The sequence below is a fragment of the Meriones unguiculatus genome, chromosome X, assembly GCF_030254825.1.
Source record: "Meriones unguiculatus strain TT.TT164.6M chromosome X, Bangor_MerUng_6.1, whole genome shotgun sequence".
Lineage (NCBI taxonomy): Eukaryota > Metazoa > Chordata > Mammalia > Rodentia > Muridae > Meriones > Meriones unguiculatus.
The window spans coordinates 137,563,117-137,588,264 of record NC_083369.1 but is presented as its reverse complement, the minus strand read 5'-3'; the positions used below and the strand labels follow the sequence as shown (position 1 = coordinate 137,588,264).

The following is a 25,148-nucleotide window of genomic DNA, read 5'->3' as shown; positions in this document are numbered from 1 at the left end:
ATGATGTTGGAGAACCTGCCTTTCCAACCTATGTGCTTTAGATTCCAGACTCTCTTTACAACTTAACAACTTTTTCTTCATCTCAGCCCATGTCATAATTCTCTGATTAAATTGCTCTTTCCTGTCCTTCCCTTATGGTCAATAATCTATTTGAGTACTTCAAGAACTCAAACAGGAAGGGGAGGAGGAATCTCAATCCTGGAAGAGACCTGAAGTCAGAGATGGGCTGCCTTGAATATAGTAGCCTTTTACCTGGACCCTGAAGGAAAATAATGATTGTGCTCACTAGATGCTTGACCCCACCACCTTGCCTGACTCTGTATAGAGTTTTGAATTAGAATAGTAATGGTATGCTTCAGGAATCATTTTGATGTTAAATTAAAGTTAATCACTGATTGCTCTTAAAGGCTACCAGCCTTTCTTAGCCTGTGAGAAGAGGGCAGAAAATGTCTTAAGCAAACAAATGCTTGTTTGCTTTGTTCAAGTACTTACTCTCTTTTCATTCTCCTGCTTCTCTTGTTGTCAGCAAACATACCAAGAGGCCTCTTTCTTCACAAAGATTTAGATCCCCATTGAAACCTTCAGATTTAATGAAGGCTGGAAAGGAAATGAGAGCTGCTGTAAAACCTTGCAGTTTTTAAACGCTCACTGCAAGGGAATTCACTTTATGAAGGAAAATTCCCCAAAAGATTTTGATCTTAAGTACCCTTTAGAAGTGTATCTACGAGTTTCTACTGTCCCTCAAGGATTCTGAGAGGAACAAAGCTTGAGATTTGTAGAATGTCAGAATCTGCTTTAAAGCATTATTTTTAAAGGTACTTTGTTTGACTGATAGGACATCATCAAAATAAAAACTCTTTCATCATTCTTCATAGCCACATCGAGAATTTGTTTCAATAAAATGATTCCAAGCAATGATCCATTCATTTAAATAGTCTGTCCCTGGTTGTGACATGATCTTTGTAACAGTCTCTTTGCAGCTTTGCAGAAGCAGAAGTACTGTCTTTTCTCTTTCTAAGACATCCCTAGATATTATGCTATAATGTTTAATGTGTTTTATTTTAAAGTTATATTGCTTAGTTTCTTTTTGAAGTGTGGATGACTTTTCTTCCTTTTTAAAATACATTTTTCTTTAACTTATTACATTCACTTACTCATTTCTGGGGGTGGGCATGAAAGGTAAGCCTCATACTGTGACTTGTGAATGGAGGTTAGAAGACAACTCTTTTATATTAATTATATTTGATTTACCTTGTATCCCAGCTGTAGCCCCCTCCCTCATTCCCTCCCAATCCCACCCTCCCTCCCTCATCTCCTCCCTGCCCCTCTTAAAGTCCACTGATAGGGAAGGTCCTCCTTCCATCTGACCCTAGCTTATCAGGTCGAAAACTGGCTGCAATGTCCTCCTCTGTGGCCTAGCTAGGCTGCTCTTCCCACGGGGAGTGAGGAGGTCAAAGACCCAGCCACTGAGTTCATGTCAGAGACAGTCCCTGTTCCCCTTACTATGGAACCCACTTGGATACTGAGCTGCCATCGGCTATGTTTAAGTAGGGTTCTATCCATGCATGATCCTTGGTTGTAGAATCAGTCTCAGAAAAGACCCCTGTGCCCTGATATATTTGGTCCTTGTGGAGCTCCTGTCCTCTTCAGATCTTACTAACTCCCCCTTCTTTCATATGACAATTCTTAATTCTTTCTTTTCACCACATGGGTCCCAGGGATAGAATTCAGGTTATCAAACTTTGTGGAGACAAGCAATTTTACCTGCTGAGCCATTTCCTAATACCCTTGGGTTTTTGTTTGTTTTTGTTTTTGATTTTGATTTTCTGAGACAGGTTCTCATTATGCAGCTGGGGCTTACCTGGAATGTGCAGTATATGTATATACCAGGTTGCATTCAAACTTGTGACGATCCTCCTGTCTCTGCCTCCTGAATGCTGGGATTACACAGGCTTGTACCACTAGATTTAACTGTCCTAGTCTGCTTTCTGTTGTTATAAATATGATGACCAAAAGCAACTTCATGAGGAGAGTGTTTATTTTGACTTATACTTTCAGGTCATAGTTTATCATTGAGGGTAGTCAGGGTAGGAATGGAAGCTGAAGTCATAGAGGAACACTGCTTACTGGCTTACTCTCCAGATCATGCTCAGTTTTCTTATATACCCTAGCCCTGTTTACCTAGGGTTGGTGCTACTCACAATGGGCTGTCCCTCCCCCACCAATCAAGACATTGTCTTACAGACACGACTACTGACCATTCAGATCAAAGCAGCTCTTCCCTTGAAGTTCCCTTTTCCCAGGTGACTCTAGGTTATGTCACATTGACAATAAAAACTAATGAGGAGAGTGACTTTGTTTGTTTGCTTGTTTTGCTTTGAAATAGGATCCCATCTTGTAGCACAGGATGGCCTTAAAGTGTGGCTGAAGATAACCTAGAAGTGATCTTCTTGCCTCTACCTCTGGGGTGCTGGGATTATACCCCTGCACCAATATACTCAATTGTTTTCTTTTTCATTGAGGGAGAAGGTATCATTCTCAGTGCCAAGCTCTCATGTGTGGGCAGCCCTCTAATTCAAGGAGGCTTCTGCTTAAATATAGAATATTCCTCCACTTTTTTTTTTCTGAGATCAAACCTGTCCAGTAATATTTGCTTTAGTGAAGTAATTATTATGCCTGTTTAGGATATTGACTACCAGCTCAAATTGTTTGTGTGTGTGTGTCTGTGAATGCACACACACAAAAGCCAGAAGAAGACATCAGTGTCTTTTTCTTTCATTCTGCCTTATTGCCACGAAGTGGAGTCTCTCAGTGAACTGGAAACTCCCAAATTTCTGTTAGGCTGGCTCGCCAGGAAACTCCCCAAATCTTCCTGTCTTCACCCTCCTATGGTGGGATTATAAGCATGGGCAGTAGTACCCAGCTTTTCAACATGGATGCTGTGGATTTGAAGTCAGGTTTTCATGCTTGTCTAGAAAGTGCTTTTATCTGCTGGCCTCAGACTCACAGAGATCTGCTTGCTTCTGCTTCTCTGAGTGCTGAGATCACAGGTGTAATTACAGGATTACAGGAACCCCTGGCTTCCCAGCCCTCAGTGTTAGTGAATATGAAATAACTATGTGTTGTTAGAGGCTATCACATTGTACAGCAGAACTTGAAATGGTAACCTTTGGAGTACAGATATTGCTACTCAATCATCATTTCCTTATTGTGGTTAGTAGTAGTTTGGGATCTCTATTAGTAACAAGAGTTTGTGATTCTTTAATTCCCAGGCACATTTAAATTTTCATTTATTTAATTTTAGATTTAGTTTGTGTGGGTATTGTATGGGCTCAAAAAATCATCACACATGTGTGGAAGTCAGAGGACAGCTTTTCAGGAGATAGTTTTCTGCCTTCCATCATGTGGCTACTGGAGATTGAACTCAGGTCATCAGACATACTAGACCCATATCTTGCTGGCCCAATACTAGACTTCCATATCATTTGATTAAAACGTCTCATTGAATGAGCTAAATTTTCCTTTACTGTTGCCTATAAAGCATTGCATATTATTCTCTTTAGTTTGATACATACTTAAAATTTGGGAGGGTATCATACTGACCCTCCCAATGCTCTACATTAATAATTGTGGCATTTGACACAAGTTCAAAGTATGTACTGCACAGGTTTTCCTTTCTTTTCTTTTCCCTTCCTTCCTTCCATCCTTCCTTCCTTCCTTCCTTCCTTCCTTCCTTCCTTCCTTCCTTCCTTCCTTCCCTCCTTCCTTCCTTTCTCTCTCTCTCTCTCTTTCTTTCTTTCGTTCGTTCTGATTTAGGGAAGAAATTGAAATCTCAGAAAATTTCTACCCAGATTTGGAAATGCTGCCTGTTTAACTATGGCTGTTCCAAAACAGAGGACTCTGGGTATCTGGCAAAAGCTACTTTTCTGTTTGTATCATGAATTGCTCATATAGGAACTTCTTAGGAGCCTCCAACCAAAAGTAACTTCTGTTTCCCCCATGACAGTATATTCTTATTGTAAAGGGCTACTCAACATAGGAAACACAGGAGCTAAAATCTAACTTGAGGTGCTAGAGAGATGACCCAGTGGTTAAGAACATTTACTGCTCTTGGAAAGGACCCAACTTAGAGGGTCCCAGAACCCCCACAGTAGCCTACAATTGTATGTAACTCAAGTTCCAGTGGTTCCATTTCCTCTTCTGTCCTCCATGGGCTCCTACACACATGTGATACACAGACATCAGGCACATACACATACACATAAAATTAATGTTACAAAATACAAATAAAAATTAACTTGAAAGCTGACTGCTTTGACCTGTCAAATGCTGACTGCATTGTCATATTGGAAGGCCATGCTTTTGTCACTCAGACTACACCTCAGGGGATATGTTGGCATAGGCTGATATACCAGTACCAATTCTCTTTTTTACAGTGCTGGGATTACCACCTAACAGGAAACCATTACTAGAAAAACTTTTGTCTTTGCCATTTTCAGGGGCAACTGGCTAGGTAACTGCTATGTTAGATTAGCCTGGAGAGCTTTTCCTTGGGGATGGAGAAGATTTTGTAAGAAGTGTCCTAAAGGCACCTAAGAGAAAGAGAGCTGGACATAGTATGCAACTGTAATCCCAACATGGGAGACTGAGACAGGAGGATTGATACAAGTTTGAAGCTAACATGGGCTACACAGCAAGCCTTTGACTCAGTTCGGGGGGTGGGGAGTAGCTGGAAGTCTAAGGATACAATAGAAACTGAGACAACAATGAAAGACCTTTTGGAAACAGGTTAGGGCTGGGGATGTAGCTAAGTTGGTAGAATGCTAGCCTAGAATGCATGAGGCCCTGGGTTCAATCCCCAGCATTGTATAAGCCCACTGTAGAGGCACACACATAAAATCCTAGCACTCAGGAGGTAGAGGTAGGAATATCAAAGTTCAAGATCATTCTCAGCTACAGAGCAGTTCAAGGGTAGCCTGGGCTACATGCCACCCTGTCTCAAAAGAAAAGAGAAAAACAGGCTGGTGTTCAAGGAGAATTCATGTTAGCAATCAAAAGCTCTTGCTTCACTTTTCTTAGTCAACACCCCCCCCCAAAAAAAAAATTCTCGGTCTCCAATTAATTGAAATGTGTCATACAATTTGGAATTTTATATTTTAAATGGATCATGAAAGGAGATTTGTGGCAAGTTAGATAATCACCTTAGTACTTAGAGTGGGCTGATACCCAACGATGTAGTAACCTATCAACCTTTTTTTTTTGTGCCTGTTTGATTTAGTCACTTACTTGCTTTCATTTCAGATCATCCATATTTCGTTGGTGTCCAGTTTCATCCTGAGTTTACTTCTAGACCAATGAAGCCTTCCCCTCCATACCTAGGACTCTTACTTGCCGCTACTGGGAACCTAGATAACCATCTTCAACACATCAGCAGACTCTTGCTCAGGTAACTTAATGCTTTTAGCAATGGGCTAGGATGCATGGTTACTAGCATCTTAGCCTTTTCCAAAAATTTAGAATCCTTATAGAATTTAAGCCTATTATTTTTCTACATTCCACCTTTAGTATCATGCCTAAAATCTTTCCTGTGTAATAATATTATAAATCAGTATTTTCTTCTAGAACTTTCATAGTTTAATATGCAACAGTGTATTTGTACTTTATTTTCAGTTAAGTGTTTAAGGTAAGGGATCTGATTATCTTTGTCTTGTAAGTTGTTAGGTAAGTTGGTTTTTATTTCACAAATTTTTATTTAGTTCAATTGATGCTCTCTTATACCTAAACTTTTGCTATTCTTTTCTTTATCATAACATTAATGGAAACCAAGACCATATATACCTTATGGAATATTATCATTTAAATATTTTAAAGATTTATTTTGCTGGTTGGGGTGGTGTATGCTTGTATTTTCAATATTTGAGAGGCTGAGGCAGGAGGATCATAGATTCCAGGCCTACCTGGTATACATAGTGAGACATCATGTCTTTTGTTTTTATTTTTAGAGACAAGGTCTCATGTAGCCCAGGCTATTCTCATAGTTGTTTTGAAGCCAAGGATGACCTTGAACTCTGGATCCTCCTACCTCAAACTTCCAAGTTCTTGGATTATAGATATGTGTTACCATATTTATCTCTCCTTGGCATGGAACCCAGAGATTCATGCATGCTAGGCAAGTACTCTTATCTACTGAAATATATCTTCAGCTTAAGATACCATGTCTTAAGAAAACAAGCAAAACAAACAAATGGGGAAAAAAAAACGGGAAGATGAACACTAATTGTTAAGATCAAGATAGTGTGAATTTTTACTGAGATTTCATTACCTTTAAGTAATAGTTTGGATAGAATTTTTATCTGTATTTATTCTCACCTAAGAATACTATATGCATTACTGTAGAAAGTTTAGAAATGGAAGGAACTACCTAGAATATTCCAGACTTAGGAAGGATGATTGTTTGTCACAGGAATGCTCTCTATTGTTTAGACTCTCACTTGTAAACAACCATTTCAGGATTTAACTTGAGATCAGGGAGCATGGGTACAAGGGGTGTCTGTGAGCTTGTGTTATACAAGCCGCATTATAGTGGCATTATTGTTCAGAAAAGCTCACAGCTCTAGTACTTCGCTTTTCTGTGGGTTCATATAGGAGTAGCTTTACATGGCTTACATGCCTGCTGCCTTACCAAATTAAGAATCATTCTTTGCTGTCTCTAACCAGAGCAGTCACTTTCTAACTATGTTTGAGGATTAGCTACAACCATTAGGGGCAGGCTAAGGGACTCTAGATTCTTCCCTGCTTCAGCTGTAGTCTCCTAATTGTGTGTCTTGTATGCTATTGTTCTGCACGAGAGATTTCTTATATTAAAACATTCCTAGCTTCTCAGGCTGCAATATGTTGCAGACTGAAAATTCCAATGTAGAATTCCAAATCATATGTGTACTGTGACATTTTATGGCTATCTTACATTCTCTATTATTCCAGGTTCTCATGTAGGAAAGGAGGTGACAAAGGAGCAAATTAGTTGTCTGAGATAAATTATATATTCATAATTATCTGTCTGTTTGAAAGTGTCAGTTAACAAGTGAATGCTCTGTGGTTTGTCTGGTCCAGATGTCTTTTTACCCACCTATTGTGGACTGTTGATTCCTGCAAGGAGGCTGAGGATTTCTGAGTGAAGCTCATTCATAGATGAGCACTAGCCTTTAACTCCTGAGCTAGATACAATGTTAGAGTGAAGAAAAGCCCCCTTAATGGCATTTATTGCAATTTCAGCCAACCTGTTGGCCTTCACATTTGTGTATCTTCTTTTATGGACATTCAGCCACTATGTTTATCTTTGTCTGCCTGGCTACCTAGCACACAGGTGGCATTCATTTCACTGGAGTGGTAAGTTCAGGCCACAGAGGAATATGGTCTAAACCTGATAAATTGCAGGAACCTCAAGAATGGTGACTATTGGCAGGAGTGGTTGCACATACCTGTAATCCCAGCACTCTGGAGAGTAAAGGATTACTGTAAGCTAGGTGCTACTATAGTCTGCACTGTTGGTTCCAAGCCAGCCAGGGCTGCATATCAAGATATTGCCTGAATAAAGCAAAATAACACACACACACACACACACACACACACACACACATCAAAAGCTCTTATGTCCAGGCACTACATAACACATTTAAGAAGAGCCTCTAGTTTTACGATGTGGGCATCTGTCAGGCCCATTTGTAGGTTAGTGTAAAACTTTTGCTCATGTAATGCTCATTCTCTGTCAGAACGCAAGTATTCAGGTAGGGCCAGTCTACAGTTCACAGGAATACATCTCTTTGGGGAAAGAGGTTTTAAAGGATATAAGTGGGAGGCACCCTCAGGTCTGGCAGGAGCCTATCTCCAGCATGGTGGCACCCAGTGAAGTGGCCATGGCAGTCCTCTGTGAGAGTGATGGCCAGGGTTTTGGCTTCTGGATGGAAGGATGGTTGGAAGCACTGGGATTGGTCCAAGCTGTTTACACCATTTATATCCTTGGTGTTCTGAAGGAGGAGGAGGATATTCTACAGGCTATCCTCTCTGCTTTCCCTGAAGAAGATTCCCTCCTTGATAGCTATAAGGAAATTGTGGATTGACGCAAAATGTCACCATTAAAGTTAAACAAACAAACAAACAAAAAAACAGATGAGGTACAAGGCTTCTGTACCTTGATTGAAATGCAGGCACAGATCATGGTGAAGCCCACGGTGGTTTCAGAAGAAGAGAGGCAGAGGAAAATCTCCCTGCTGGCCCAGTATGCCTATGTGATAGATGGAAAGGATGAAGCAGATGAGAAAGATGATTTGAGTGTTTCAACAAAAAACATTGGTTCTGACAAATGCCTGTTTCGAAACAACAATGTGGAAGATGTTCTCAGTGCTTGGAAATTGGAGGGAGACTCACTTCAGAATGAATCCCAAAGGAAGAAGGAATAGGACAAACTGCAGAGGGAGAAGGACAAACTAGCACAAGAGGGAAAAAAAGAAAAGGACACAGAGAGGAGAATGCAAGCAAGTGATAGCCTTGGCCCACTCTGTCCCTTCCACCCAAGAACTGATTGTGCATTTGTGTATTTAAGAGAACTGAGACTAATGTATTTCCCAAAATTTCCTAAGGCTTTCTTGCTTACATGTTCAAAAGGAAAATCACAATCACTTGTAACTAAAAACTGTGCCATGTTTTGGTGGTGGGGGCAATCAGTTATAGTTAATATCTTTACCAAAGATCGGGAGTCAGGGTAACGGTTCTCTTTTAGCACTGAAATCCTATATTCTTCCCTTATATTATATAATTAGCCAGATCCAGGAAGATAACATCATAAAGGAAACATGACCATTACTTCTGAGAGTTAAAAAAAAAAAAGGTGCAAATTGCTTCTGAAGCAATATTTGCCTCAAAATTTACTAGGTTTTTGTTTTGAGGGTTTCATTGTATAGTCCAGGCTGGCCTTGAACTTTTTGCAGTGTCCTTGTCTCAGCTTCTCAGCTTTAGGATTGTTGGCATAAATCACCACTCCTGGCTTGTAGTAACAGTCTTTTATGGCTGAAATAGCAAATGAAGAGCCCCGCCCACATCCACATTTTATATAACATCAAATTAGGGAAGTGGAAGCAGTTATTTGGATTGTGAAGATCTAAGAATATTTTTTAAATGTGTCAGCTTGGGCTCAGGCTGTAGTAGTGAGTGCTTGCTTAGCATACACAAGGCCCTGGGATTGATTCCCAGTACTGAATAAAGAAAAAAATAGCCCATGGGAAAAACAACTTATGTTTTTAAGTAGAGATCTATGTATTTTTTTTCACGTAGTCTGTTGTGTCAGTTTGAGGTATACACATATCATTGTTAGCTAGATTTTTTTTTGTAATCATGAGTTCACTTGAATCCTCTCTTGATTTTAATCTTGATTTATCCTACAGACAAGTTTAACCTTTTGACTTTTTAAAAACTTGCAAAGAATCATGTTTTAAAAATAAGTTATGGCTACCCAGAGGCTATTTAAGCTGTGGGCTGGCTTTCCCCAGGGTCAGATGATTGTTCAAGGTTCCTGAATAAACAGCATTGAAAAAAAAATAAGTTTATGATTTTGTATTATACTGAATTTATAGCTGTTTCAACCACAGGTTGGACATACTTGCAAGATGAGTATTAAAACCTAATAAACTGAAGAAACACTGGAAATTTTTCTAACACAGATACTTAAAGGTCTATATAGTTGGTGGTTAACAAAGTTAAGAACAAATGGAAAAACTGGGAGAGTCAAGAGTAAGCAGGAACTCTCCAAGGCTACTTCTGTCACAGTCACATCCAGTGGTAAATAAAAGTTATTTTATTTGACTTTGGGCAACAGCTATCAAAATCATCAAGAGAACAATTTTTCTGACAAGATACAGTAGATATTTTATATCAGGGGTTAGAAGACTATACCATTCACAGGCCAAGTTTAGCCCAGCTTCCCTCGTCCCTTTTTTTGTATAGGGAAACTATACTTACTGTTGATTTATCTTTTAGTTAAACAGTGGTTATTTCTAAACCAGCTGTATACCCAAATCACCACACAGAGACTAGGATTTATTTAATTAACCTAGAGCACAATGCTGGCCAATAGTTACTCTATCCTAAACCTCCAAGCCTGCATAGTTTCCTCCCATTCATATTTCTCACATTATACTTGCTTTCAGTCATATCTTAGGTCCGGTTCATCTCTCCTCATGGTTCCAAGTCTTCTCCTGCTGATCTCTGCTCTCTGACTCCTCCCACTTGCCTCCTTCTCCTCCCCTTCAGACCAGGATGTCCCACCCTATTCTCTCCATTGCACAGCACTGGCTGGTGTTTTATTGAAAATACAGAGAACAAATGGTGGCATGTTTACACAGACTTGAGACAGGTGATGCTTAGCATAAGCATAAGCATCACAATTGAAACCAGATAGTGGAATAGAGAAATTGGCATTTGAATGAACAAGGGTAAATAGTATACATTCCAGAAGAACATTATACCAACAGCCCTTTTTGTTTTGTTTGGGGCAAACTAAAATGAATTTTTACATTTTAAAAGGTTATAAAAGAAAGACAGAGATGATTGAGATCATATGTGGCTGATAAAAACCTAGTATTTTGAGAACATTTGCTGACTTGTTTTTGTATCTTTAGCTACCTTTGTGCAGAAGAAAAAAATAGGAGATATGCTGCCTCTTCATCCTTCAACTATGACATTGCAACAATAACCACCCTTTTCCTTTTTAAAATATACTTTATTTAAGTCAGAAAAAGGATAAAACTGGGCTCTTAAAACAATTGAATAACATTTTATTTTAGGTTAAGGACCTTGTACCATGTCTCCAAACAATATTTACTGTCTCTTATCTTTTCATGGTAAAACAAGAGGCAGGGTGGTATGAAAAATAATAGAGAAGGTACTTGGTGATGCAATGTATTTCTTGATTGTTGCAGACCAAACTCAAAGGTCAGAAATTCTTTGTAATGAAAAGGGTTCTTAAAGGAAGTGTATCCCTGGAGTCTGCCTCTTCCATTTCCTGATTCCCCTCTGGATTGGACTCCGAGGGTAGTAAGTCTGTTGTCTTCTTCCCATTTGCTCCTGCTGCTTAGTTCTTTTGTTTGGTTTGGTTTGAGTGATGCTGAGGATTGAACCCAGCCAGGGCTTTGTACGTGCTCCGCCCTTGGACTCTATCCCCGGTTTCCCATGATACCTTCATTTTAGAATCCTGGAGGCAGTCAGAAAGAGAAGGAACCCATTTCACTCATACTGTGTCTGGCTTCACAAATCACATTCTGACTTCCAACCTGAGAAGAGTTAATCACTGTATTCATTTTTGAAATATTTCCTTCTAATCTTTCTACCTATATATGGTTCTTCTTGGTTATATTTATGTTGTGGTTTGAATGAAAATGACTCCTACAGACTAATTTTTGAATGGTTGGTACCCAGTTGGTGTTTAGGAAGGATTAAGGGGTGTGGCCTTGTTGGAAGATTTGTGTCACTGGGGTTGGCTTTGGGGTTTCAAAAGCCTGTACCGTTCCTATTTAGTACTTTCTCTCTGACTCATGATTGTTGTCTCAAAATGTAAACAGTTAGTGCTCCAGTGCCATGCCTACTTGCCTGCTGTCATGCTTCACACCATGATGGTCAGGGATTCCCCCTTGGAAACTGTAAGCAAGACCCCAATTAAATGCTTTCTTATAAGTTGCCTTGGTCCCAGTGTCTTTTCACAGCAACAGAAAAGTTTCTAAGCCAGGTATAGTAGTGAATATGTGTATCTTCCCCTCATCTCTTTTATTTTGAAAACTTTCAAGTATACCAACAAGATAGAAAATTAGTCCAGTAAAACCTTGTAGCCCTCTGACGGCATTTACCAGTTGTTATGGTTCGACTATGCTCTTTTTCTTCCTCCACCTTCTTTGTACAACCTAACTTTTGAACCATGTCTAAGTAAATTGCAAACATGATAGGACTTTATACCTAAATATTTCATACAATTTTCCTAAAGACATATTGACACAATTTTAAATCACATCTAAGAAAATTAGCATGAATTCCAATGACATTATCTACAACCCATCTCTTACTTTATCAGTTAGCTTTGTAGGGGAGTCTTACATCACCCAGGCAGGCTTCCAACTCAATATGTAGCTGAAAATTACCTTGAATTCCTCCTTCAACTTCCCTAGAAATTTGCTGGCTTGTACTATTACCCTTCATATACTGTGCTGAAGTTTGAACCCAAGGCTCTGTCCATTCTAGGCAAGCACTGTATCATGCTACAGGGAAATCTGGCCTGAGCTTCCAGGCCCTAAGCTCTGGAGTTGGGTAGGACTTGGTGAATTAAAATCCAAACTCTTCTGTCCTGCATGGCTCTGACCTCATGTTTCCTCTTTCTTTATAAAAAGTTTCTGTGGAGCCAGGGCAGCAGTTCTCTATGTATTTAAGGCCATCCAGGGATACATACTGAGACTTTGTGTAAAAAAAAGAGGGTGCAAACCTATGGATTAATGTTATAGCTTAGTATTCATGAAGCCCTGGACTGTAGCCTAGCAATACACACTACATACATTCCCCCCAACACAAGATGAAAGTTCTTAGTTTACATGGTAATAATGAAGATTAAGTTTCCCAATATACACAAATCATTTCTCCCAATGCTTGGCTATGGTAGGAACTTAAACATGAATTATTATCATTATTATTTTATTATTAATTTTAACCTTAGTTCCAATTGTGTTCATCTTTTACCTACTACAAAGCCTCCTGCCTGGACTTTCCGCCTCCAGTTTTTCTCCTCCTAATTCTTTTAACCCTGACCCTAAGCCTGCCATTAGAATGGTCTTCCTGCATGATTTTGCAGCCCAAAGCCCTCAATGGCTTACATTGGCTTATGGGATAAAATGGACACAAATCCATACAGAATACCTTGAAGTCTTGAGAACTGCCCAGAGGTGTTTAATTCCTTTGCCTCCTGTCTATTGATATATATTCTGGACCTGCTTAGTGAGAAGGAATACAGATTTATATCCTATTAGGATGCCAGCTCTTGGAACTTAAGAACGTGGACATGGGCCTGAGGGGCCACTGTACTGTGTTAGCACTGTGCCTTTCTCCCCCTAAGCCTTAGAGTCTAAGGTTTGCCTGCTCCAAACCAAAGAGTCAGATGGTCTCCCCTGAATCAGTGTTCTGTTCAGTTTCCAGTACTCTTTGAACTTGGACCCACCTTGGATTTTCACTTTTGGTCTTCATGGTATGCTTAAATGTTTTATGCTGTGGGGGTGATTCTGATGGTGGAGTTGATGCTTCTGGATCTGCCACTCATTGGAGAGATGTGTCCAAGTTGCTGTTGCCCCTCCTTTGGACTTCTGTGAAGAATAGTGGGCATTAGGCTTGGTAAACTTTATCAAAGGACTGCTTTCTCTCCTTTGTTACATTTCAAGCAAAAGGGAACTGGGAAAGGAAGCCCAATCTTATTTTTTTTTTACCCTTTGAGCTGTTTTTTCAACATCTTTTCAACCTTTTTTCAATCTTTTTCCCTTCTAGTGATTGACTTCAACCCACACCTTCAGAGTTTTTTTTTTTTCCTGGTAAATTATTATTAATAACTCATACCTTTGGGGGCTTATGCATTGATTAAAAGGTGCTCTTAGAGATTGTGCTTCACTGTGGTGTTGATAACATGATTGCCAACCAGGAACGGAGTTCATAGTGATACAGACCACTGTGCTTTTAAAGGCCTGCCTTGGTTGTAGTCACCTGTTTACTAGGAGATGCAAAACTCATTTAGAACATACTAAGTTTATATTCCCTTGCTCTTGTGTTTTATGGTTTCCAGGGGCCCTTCTGAGAAAGAAGTAAGTAGAGCAGTAACAATGCTTTGGGGAAAACTGTGCATGATTATGTGTTTTTAAAACATACTTTTCCATATGAAATGGATTTTGATACAAAGTACTGTAGGAACTCAAGCATGCTGGGAGTCTGAACTATGCCATTAAACTTGTTTTTAAATCGTAACCAACTCTTTCTATTAGTAGAGAAAAAGTGATTTAATGATTGTTTCAGGGCAAACAATCATTAAACAAACAGGGTAAAAAGTGGAATATATGGTGCATCGCCACACTCTTTCCTTAGTATCTTGGGCTGTTTTCGTATACTGGCAATTTACTAGGAGTCAGGAGTCACCACTGAGAGACAGGTTAGCCATTATTTTTAAATCAGCACAATACATTAAAACTCTCTCAAATGACAGAAATGTTTTGTCAGTTGATAGAGTGCATGCCTAGCATGTATGAAGTCCTGGGTTCCATCCCCAGCAATACATAAGCCAGGTTTGGTAGATCACATCTGTAATACAGCGCTTTAGGAGGTGAAGGCAGGAGGATCAGAAATTCAAAGTCATCCCTGGCTACACTGTGGGTTTGAGACAAGCATGAGCTACGAAAGACTGTCCCAAAAGCAAATAAACATGGAGACCACTGTGGTCAAGCCTTGAAAGTCAAAGTAGAGTCCTTAGGACAGCAATTCCCACCTGTATTGAAACTGATGTTTTTAATTTTGGCAATGTTAGAACCCAGGCCTGAGGCAGAGAGGGCTGTGAGCAGGACAGGAGCATCCCGCCTCCTGTCTTTCTGCCACTTGGAGGTGGCAGGCAGGGTTGCTGCTTTCATGTGTAGTAGGACTACACATTAACCAAGCCCCTCTCCCCTCTCACATAGCCTACTTCACATATGCCCCACTCCCTTGCCTTAACCAAGTCCTCTCACATAGCCTACTTCACATATGCCCCACTCCCTTGCCTTGGTCAAGCATCATAGTTACATACTCATGAAGCCTGCTTCTTCTTAATGCAAGGCCTTTCTTTCCTTTGAAAGCCTTTAAGAGTGGACTCCTTGCTTTGTTGGTGGAAATGAAGCTTCTTACCTCAGAACCCCAGCTAAATGTCTTGCATAAAAGATGGTTTGATTCAGCATCTCTCAAATTTCTTTTATTTCCTCAAACCTAACAGTCTTTAAAAGAGATAGTTCCATGTTTTTTAAAAAACAGAGTTTTCACTACTTGGGGACATGAGCATGAGAGATATTTGCTGGGACTTTAATTAACTTTACATAGCAAGGCTCTTAAAAGCACCTTTTGGAGGAAATAATAATGACAATCATGTCTACCATGGTGATTGTATTTTTTTTTTTTACATTTACTTATTACATTTTTATTTTGCACGTATGCATGTTGGTTCTCTTATTTTCACCAAGGGGTTCTTTGGATCGAAGTCAGGTCCTCAAGGATTGACAGCATGTGTCTTCACCTGCTGAGCCATCTGGCTGCCCCATTAGTTTTAAATCGATGCTATCCATTAAAACTTTCTCAGATGATGGAAATGTTCAATACTCTGCACTATCTAAAATGCAGTCATTAGCAACACATGGCTGTGAAGTACTTGAAATGAAGCTACTGCAAGTAAGGAATGGAACTTTGAATTCCATTTGATTTTAATTGTTTTAAATTTACATGGCCACTATGGCTTGTACTCATATTGGACAGTTTTATATTGTATATTGGACTTTACCTTCCTTAACTGCAAAACATGTCTGTCTTGTGACACTTACTAGAATTTAACATGCAAACACCTAGTATTTAGCTGGGCATAGTGCTGGCCATAAATTCCAATACTCAAGAAGTTGAGGCTGGAGAATCATGTGTTTGAGGCTATATGGCTACATTGCAAAATCGTTTTCCATAAATAACAACAAAAGAGCCGAATATGTATGTGTAGGTTATTAAAAAAAAGATAGGTTAGTCTTAAAATGGAGGTGACCTCTCTTTAAGTGAAATGTACCTATATCTGGCTTATGACTGACACTTTAAGTTTGTTTTATGTGAAACAAAAATTATCCCCTAAATCATACAGGACCCAGAGTGTCACTCACATTTTCTAGTTTGTTGCAGGAATCAATGTTGTTTTGTCTTTGTTTGATGACCCACATTTTATTTCTATCACTTGTTTTTCTGACTCCCAATAAATGCCCTAAATCAGCAAGGTTAGCAGTAATGCTTATTCTGATGAATCTGTTCTTTAATGTCATGGCTTATTGTCCTACCTAAGTCTCAGAACACTTACAGGAAAAATATTAACCTTAGAGATGAATAAACTCAAGCTGAGCCTCAAATTGATTGACTCAAGTGTTCCATTTTGATGCATTGGCAGTTGGGGAAGACAACTGTCAGAAAATGAAAGTGGTGGGTTAGAGTTGGCTCATCCAAGACCACTTGTAGGGAATTATTCTTGGCACATGAAACAATTCTGTCTGAAATTGTTTTTTTTGTTTTTAATTAATAAATTAACTTTAAATATTATTTATAGAAAATAATTCTGAAATTTGTATGTCTAATGGATTTTCCTGATTCTCTGTATTTCTCTTGGTTTGGGGAGATGTCATAAGAACATGTAATCATCATAAATAGCAAAAGCATATTTTTATATAGTTTTCAGACTAGGTTTATATATCTCTGGCCAGTCTTTGATGAAGTTGTACCTGTTTTGTTTTTTAAATTAATTAGTTAATTAATTTAGAGATAGGCTCTTCTTACATAGCAAGGCTCTTAAAAGCACTTTTTTGAGGAAATAATAATGACAATCATGTCTACCATGGTGATTGTATTTTTTTTTTACATTTACTTATTACATTTTTATTTTGCACGTATGCATGTCAGTTCTCTTATTTTCACCAAGGGGTTCTTTGGATCGAAGCTAGTGGGAATGTAAACTTGTACAACCATTTTGGAAATCAATCTGGTGCTTTCTCAGACAATTAGGAATAGTGCTACCACAAGATCCAGCTATACCTCTCCTAGGCATATATCTAAAATATGCTCACGTACACAACAAGGATATTTTCTCAACCATGTTTGTAACAGCTTTATTTGTAACAGCCATAATCTGGAAACAACCCAGATGTCCCTCAACGGACAAATGGATACAGAAGTTGTGGTACATTTACACAATGGAATACTACTCAGCAATTTAAAACAAGGAAATGATGAAATTTGCAGCCAAATGGTGGGAACGAGAAAAGATCATCCTGACTGAGGTATCCCAGAAGCAGAAAGACACAGGGTATATACTCACTCATAAGTGGATATTAGACATATAATATAAGATAAACATACCAAAATCTGTACACCTAAAGAAGCTAAACAAGTAGGACCCTGGGTAAGAGGATCAATCCTTACTCAGAAAGGCAAATAGGACAGACATCGGAAGAGGGAGAAAACAGGGAACAGGACAGGAGCCTACCACAGAGGGTCTCTGAAAGACTCTTATCAGCATTGTATCAAAGCAGATACTGAGATTCATAGCCAAACTTTGGGCAGAGTGCAGGGAATCTTATGAAAGACGGGGGAGATAGAAAGACCTGGAGGGGACAGAAGCTCCACAAGGAGAGCAACACAAACAAGAAATCTGGGCCCAGGTGTCTTTTCTGAGACTGATACTCCAAACAAGGACCATGCATGGAGAAAACCTAGAACCTCCGCACAGATGTAGCCCATGGCAACTTAGCGTCCAAGTGGGTTCCTTAGTAATGGGAACAAGGACTGTCTCTGACATGAACTCAGCGCCTGGCTCCTTGATCACCTCCCTTGAGGGGAGAGCAGCCTTACCAGGCCACAGAGGAAGACAATGCAGCCAGTCCTGATGAGACCTGATAGGCTAGGGTCAGATGGAAAGGGAGGAAGACCTCCCCTATCAGTGGACTTGGAGAGGAGCATGGAAGGAGATGAGGGAGGGAGGATGGGATTGGGAGGGGATGAGGGAGGGAGCTACAGCTGTATACAAAATGAATAAATTGTAATTAATATAAAAACACTATGTTTATGTATATAATATAAAATATGTACATATAAAATAAAAGTATACATATAATATACATATAATTATGTGTATAATATATGCTATATATTACATAAATATATAACAAATATATTTATATTTCAGATATAATTATATGTGATGAACAGTGGGAGAAGCATGGAGAAATTTAAGTGGACAAAGAGGATGTGTTGTCATTACAGTCAACTGGTAGAACTCATCAAAGTTGGCTTATTCAGCTGCTTTTCTGTCTTCAGAGTTGCCCTTTCCTGTTTAGGAAAGCACCATTTGCTTTAATGATCTGCTTCAGGGGACGGTCAGATCACCTGTTTAGAGCAGAAGGGCAGATGAATACATAAGAGATAGGCCTGTGTATGCTGTTGTGACAGGGGGCCCACCAGAGAAGATCACTCAGATACGGTTTCTCTTTTCTTTTTTTCTTTCTTTCTTTTTTTTTTTAATTTTTGTTTTTTGTTTTTTTTGTTTGTTTGTTTTATAAAACAGGCTTTCTCTGTGTAACCTTGGCTGTCCCAGACTCATTTTGTAGACCAGGCTGGCCTTGAATTCACAGAGATCTGCCTTTCTGAGTGCTGGGATTACAGGGGTGAGCCACCACTTAAGGCTTCAGATAGTTTCTAGCCAATTTAAAGTCTTTATTCTAGCTGCTGGGACTATTCTTGGGTATTCTCAACACAAGTGTGTAGCCCAGAGATTTTAGAGTCAAGACAGTTTGGAAAACAAAACCATATCCTGTTATATTGCTGGCCAGCTGCAGAGGGAGGTTTTGTACAAGTAAGCAGTTTTACCAAAACTAAGATTAGCAGTTATGAAGGGGGAGGTTTGCACAAGCAGGTAGTTATTTAACAGAACCAAAGGGAAATCATGGCCTTGAGTTCGGAGAACAGAGTTGGGTAATTTTCCATTGGATTTTCTATCAAGGAGATCAAATTCTAGTTACACCTAAAAAAGGTCTCAAGAATACAAGATGGAGAAATCTCTGCACTGTCTTACCCTGTCACACTACCTCAGATTCTTTCCCTTTAAAATGTTCACCATGCCAAGATGCCATATTTTACAGCACTGTGTCCTAAACCCTCTCACGGCCAATGAAAATGGTTGTCATCAGAGGGGTAAAAATGGAAAATTCAGCATTGAACTAATGGCTTATGAGCTTGGGACCAAATTGACTTCAGTAGGAACAAGACAATGTAGTGCTCAGTCTCTGGTAGAGTGAGATTTAACCCCATGTCTAGATTGACATGAAATAAAGGGATCCATCAACTGTGCTGTTCTTTTCCTCAAAACAAAAATATGAGGGTTCTGGCTATAATCTGCTGGCTCCATGGTGAGAACTATGGTGAGTCCCATGGTGAGGCAGAATACCATGGTGGTGAGCACACGGTAAAAGAAAACTGTTTACATTATGATGTCTAGGAGGTAAACGGGAGAAAAGGGGCTGAAGTCCCAGGAGCTCCTTCTAGGGGTGTCCATGGTGACTTCATTTTCATTTGTCTCACTTCTTTCTCTTTCCAAAATTTATTTGTGTGTGTGTATATGTGTGGTGTGTGTGTATGGTGTATGTGTATGGTGTGTATAGTCAAACATACATATGCCACAATGCTGAGAGTAGAGCTCAAAGGACAACTTTTGGGAGTCAGTCAGTTTCTGGGACTCGAACTCAGGTCTCAAGGCTCTACAGCAAGTGCTTTATCCTACTGAACCATCTTGTCAGCCTTCTTTCTTTTATTAAAGTTTTCTTTTTTTAAAAAAAGTTTTCTTTTTTAATTAAATTTTTATATTAATTACAGTTTTGTGTCCCAGCTGTATCCTGCTCCCTCATTCCCTCCCAACCCCACCCTCCCTCCCTCATCTCTTCCCATGCCCCTCTCCAAGTCCACTGATAGGGGAGGTCCTCCTCCCTTTCCATCTTTTTAAGATTTTCTACAAGTATATATCAAACATTGTGAGTATTCCCCTTTATAGCTCACTTTCCTTTCTCCTTCCCATTAGTCATCTTTGTCCCCCTAGGCAATTTTGCTTCTTTTATATCATATATACATGAGTGATTTTATGCATTTCTTATAAAATAATAGGAGCCACAAATAACATAAAATATACAACATTTGTCTTTCTGAGACTGGCTTAATTCACTTTATATGATCATGTCTAGTGGCACCCAGATGGCATGACTTTTTTTTTTTTTTTGAGACAGGGTTTCACAATAGCCTAGGCTGTCCTGCCTCAGCTTCATAAGTGCTGGGAATCAAGTGTGAACCACCACTCCTGGCTTCAGGCTTTTGTACAAAATCAGTTTGTTAATAGAACTTCTCTAGTAAAAATCAAGCTACAGGCAGGCAGAAGAGCAGTCAGGGCCTTGTGGAAGCCAGCAGGTGACCCACAGTCTTCATATTCTACATCTCAACCTATAAAATACATTCCTAAATTTTCTAAGTAACTTATGACTTGTGATGAAGGCAAGTAATCAGTAAAAGCAAAGAAGGACTGTTGCATATGATTTTGGACGACAAAGTCATCATAGAATATTCCTTAGTATTTCCTCTACACAGATCTTAATTATGGAACAGGTTTGAAGCTAAGCTTGAATAATTATTTGTGACTTTTTTTTGAAATTTTTTTTATTATTTATATTTTTATTAATTACAGTTTATTCACTTTGTTTCCCACTTGTAGCTTCCTCCCTCCTCCCTTTCCAATCCCACCTTTTCTCCACCCGTGTCCCTCCCCTGGTCCACTGATAGGGGAGGTCTTCTTCCCCTTCCTTTTGATGCTAGTTTATTGGGTCTCATCAGGAGTGGCTGCATTGTCTTCCTCTGTGGGAATCTTATAAAAGAATTGGGTAAGACTTGGAGAGAACAAGAGCTCCACAGGGAGAGCAACAGAACCAAAATGTCTGGGCACAGGGGTCTTTTCTGAGACTTATACTCCAACCAAGGACCACTCATGGAGATAACCTAGAACCCCTGCACAGATGTAGCCCATGGCAGTTCAGTGTCCAAGTGGGTTCCATAGTAATGGGGACAGGGACTGTCTCTGACAGGAACTGATTGGCCTGCTCTTTGATAACCTCCACCTGAGGGGGGAGCAGCCTTACCAGGCCACTTGTGACATTTTTTTTACCATCTTGCTGAGTGACTTTTCTCTGTTAATCTAGTGATCTAGACAGTGATATCAGCGATGACAGCTTTTCAGATGCAAAGTTTGCTGAACTGGAAATCAACTGAAGTTCTTTCTTGCCTCAGGAATAACAGTGGCCACCTACGAGGGTAAGAAGGCATTTTGGTGGATCATTTGTTTGTCTTACAGGAAGCTGGCATCTTGGTAGAGATGGGGAGCATTACAGGACTTGGTTCAAAGGGTCATTCTCAGCCCAGACTTAGCCTTGGTGCTGTCATGAGACAGTATTTGGGAGAAAGGGAATACATCTGAGGCCAGGAATGAGTGTATCAGTACCTATAAATTACTAGTCAGAATTGTAATAGTCTATGTTGGAAGTTGACTAGAAAAAAATTGGAATGCCATATAGTATTTTATGCTTACTGGCCTGTGAGAAAGCAGCCATAGGCAATACAAAAATGGGTGGACACAGTTTTGTGCCAGTACAACTTTATTTACAAAAGTTACTTGATAATTGTGTATATGTTACATGTCTATAATGCTAACATTTAGGCAGTGCAGTTCAAAGTCACTCTCAGGTACTCAGTGACTTTTAAGTTCAGGCTGGGCTATATAAGACTCTACCTTCAAAACAAAACAAAAGAAAGCAAAACACCCAAACCTACTTGCTGAATAAATTGTAGTTATCCATGTATGAAAAGGCCAAATCATAATGAAAACCACTGATTTTTATGCTTTTTAATTTTTCTTTTTTAAATGATGCCTTTGGGCCAGTGAGATGGTTTTGCAGGTAAAAGCAGTTTGCTGTGTAAGCCTGCTGACTTGAATTCAGTCCTTAGGTCCCAATATTGGAAATATAGAACTGGTTGCTGGAATTTGTTCTCTGACCTTCACATGTATGCAGGGGCACAATTTCTCTCTCTCTCTCTCTCTCTCTCTCTCTCTCTCTCTCTCTCTCTCACACACACACACACACCATTTATACAAATACATATTAGTAAAAAATAAAATTTAAAAACAAAATAGGGAGCTGGAGAGATGGTTCAGTGGCTTAAAGCACTGGCTGGAGGACCCAGGTTTGATTCCCAGAACTTGAATGGTGGCTCAAGACTATCCACAACCCTAGTTCCAGGCCTTCTGATGCTTTATGGCCTTTGTGAGTACTAGGCATGTACATGGTGCACAAATATACATATAGGCAAACATTCATCACATACAATAAAATAAATCCTTAAAAAGTTTTTTTTAAATGAGCAAATTTCCTTTGCTTTGTATAAAATAAACTAGTATTGGAACTAGAGAGATGGGTCAATACTTGTGGATCTTACAGGTGGCCTGAGTTCAGTTCCCAGCACCCACATTGCTGTTTATAATGATCTGTGACTATAGTTCCAGAGGATCTGATGCTCTCTTCTGACCGCTGAGAAAACCAGGCACACATGTGCTATGCATACATACATGCAGGCAAAACATTCATATACATAATATAAATCTAAAGAATAAAAACTAAAAGGTAGTATTGTTTCTTTGTAAAAAAGAGGCTAGAGATAGAATTGGCATCCAAAGGCAGCTTATTTCCTCTGTTACTATCTATATTTTATATACTAAGAGAAGACAGCATCGTGGATAGTGTTATTAAGTTTATTCTTGAAGACAGATGTTACTTGGGACCACTCTAGAGTTTGTGGCAGGCCTTGAGTTGAATATGGTAGTATTTAGATAGAATAGCAGCTTTTGGACAATGTGTCTAGAGTTCATTGCTCTGTTCAACTGGGGCTCTTGCTCAGTATAGAATGCTTGGCTGGCTTGCCTGGGACCCAAGTTCAATTCCCAGAATTGCAAAACAGTGACCAAACAAAACAAAACAAACAAACAAACAAACAAAAAACCCACAAAGAGTTGTATCACTCTGTTATGAGCTCTCTGCATATTTTTCTCTTTATCTGAGGAGACTACTGTGTGTCATAAATGGGGCAACCACATAGATGAGGACCTTCATGAACAAACTAAAATGCTATAAAGGTTAACAGGGATGATTTTGAAGGTGCACATTATTCATTTTTTGATTTAACTTATGCTTACCTTTTTTTTAAAGGCCTCTGAAGTAATTATACTTAAGATGAAAGAATTATCTGAAGAAACCATCACTGTGTTCCCTTGACATGGGCTATGAAGATACAAAGGGAATCCGAAAATATTTACTTTAAGAAACAAAACCAAAGGGATCCAGAGGCAGCCTGTGGTGTTCACAAGTTTCTATAGTTAATAAAAGTTACTCAGCATCAATCCTGGGGCAGAAAGTGTTTTTGTGTCTCGTGCAGAACATAGTGCAGTCACAGTGGTAAGCAGGAACTGGGATAACTTTTCCCTCCCAATATTTTTTGGGGAAGGTGGCAGGTATGTGCTATAACCATTTAGTTTAAAAGGACCTATTCTCTTACCTGGATATGAACTGTAGATTAATTTGGGAGTTAAGATTATTTCACTTTCTTATTCTGTTTATTTCCAGTAAAAAGTGAAATGTAGCAGGTACAAGCCTTGGGGTTTTGAGTAAATTTATGTTCTTTGATATAAAATATAAGGGATCTGAAAACTCAGAAATCAGGATCACTAGGGCCTAGCTCCATCTCTTCAACCCACATAGTGGATTGGAGCAAACAGACTCCCACAGGTTGTCTTCTGACTCCAGACTGTGCACACACAGACACATACACACTAAAAAAGTGTTAAAACAAACCAAACAAAACCGATAATCATTTTCTTTTTTGATTAACAGTATTTTTTACTATTCTTTTGACAACTTCATACATATATAGAGTGTATTTTGGTCGTTTTTACCGTTTATTACATTCTCTTATCCCATTCTCACCAAAACTGTTCTCAAATAAGTCCCCCTTTTATTTTCATGCCTTTTTTTTGTTTTTTGGCTTTTTTGTGACCACTTTCTTCTTTTTGAGGCCATCTCACACTGTAGTCCTAGCTGACTTGGAACTTACTGTGTAGCTCACTGTAGTCTTGACTCACTGTGATCCATCCTCTGGCCTCAGCCTCCCAAGTGTTAGGATTATAGAGGTATGAGCTGTTCTGCTCTGCTCAAGATTATCATTTGTGTGTTTACTTGTTTTGAGACAGAGTTTCTCTACATAGCCCTTGCTGTCCTGGAACTTCCTCCATATACTAGGCTGGCCTCAGACTCACAAAGATCCGCCTGCCTTTGCCTTTGCTGGAGTTAAAGACCTGCACATCACATTTTTTAAATAGCAAAAATAACTATTTTTAAAGAGAATTGTACACTGGCATTTATTGATAATGTACAACTATCAGTTTTATTTAGTTACTCCCTGTTCCCGTTAGTAGCCACTCCAGAGGCATTCCTCTCTGTCCTCGCCCATTGGTAACTGTTAGAACCAGATTGATTAAGGCAACTTGGAAATAAAAGAAAGCCCAGACCAACCTCTACACAAGCAGAATTGTCCTTTAACCAGAACAACTGAAGGATGCCAGTTTCTCTTGGGGAGTAGACACTGTACACGTAGCACAGAAGGGCTGGGGAGTTATTCATTTATTATTATTATTATTATTATTATTATTATTATTATCATTTCTTACAATTTATTCATATAGGGCAAAAAAGAGGACTTTCAGCATGGAAGATTCCATCTGCAGGTCAGCTCTCCTGCAGTCTCAAGGGGGTAGATAGCAGAGAGGTTGGTATGCTCAGCCTCTTATCAGGAGAGTCTGGTTCCAACAGCCCACAGAGGTTATCAGTCTCAAGTCACCTTTCCAGTCCAGAGGTTCTCAGCCCACCTAAGGCTTCTTTAGGTCATTAGCCCTTCATTCTAGACCTTGAGGACTGATTAGAAGTAGGGAGCTGACACATTCTCTCACTGGCTATTTCCTGCAAGACAGGGACAATGCAGAGATGGGGTAGGGTGGGGCAGTGGGATAAGTGCTGTCTCCAGGATCTAAGGGGGCATAGGTAAGGTTGTTTTTATGTAGCAGAAGGAGTTTTACCTTTATTGTCTTCGGTGGATTTTGTGGTTTCCTTCAAACACTCCTAGAGGACCCTTGGAAAGCAATTAATTAGATGGGGTGGGAATAAGGGGGTATAGTGATTAAGATGAGACCT

The 25,148-nt window shown here is 39.4% G+C and overlaps 1 protein-coding gene and 1 pseudogene across 7 annotated transcripts in view; both read left to right on the top strand.

Moving 5' to 3' along the window:
- The window catches only part of Ctps2 (CTP synthase 2), a 166,185-nt gene that overhangs the window by 92,922 nt on the left and 48,115 nt on the right, over window positions 1-25,148 (top strand). For 5 of the 7 annotated variants that reach the window (XR_009588341.1, XM_060374325.1, XM_060374324.1 and 2 more), the window contains exon 17: window positions 5,302-5,446. Coding sequence is in view for 6 of the 7 variants with exons in the window: in XM_060374325.1 (XP_060230308.1) it covers window positions 5,302-5,446 (145 nt within the window). In the remaining variant the exon portion in view is untranslated. Of the gene's footprint in view, window positions 1-5,301; window positions 5,447-21,056; window positions 21,169-23,114; window positions 23,306-25,148 lie in introns of those variants that run through there. The other 2 variants (XM_060374326.1, XM_060374327.1) reach the window with 2 other exon arrangements.
- LOC132650080 (coiled-coil domain-containing protein 43-like) lies at window positions 7,866-8,874 on the top strand (annotated as a pseudogene).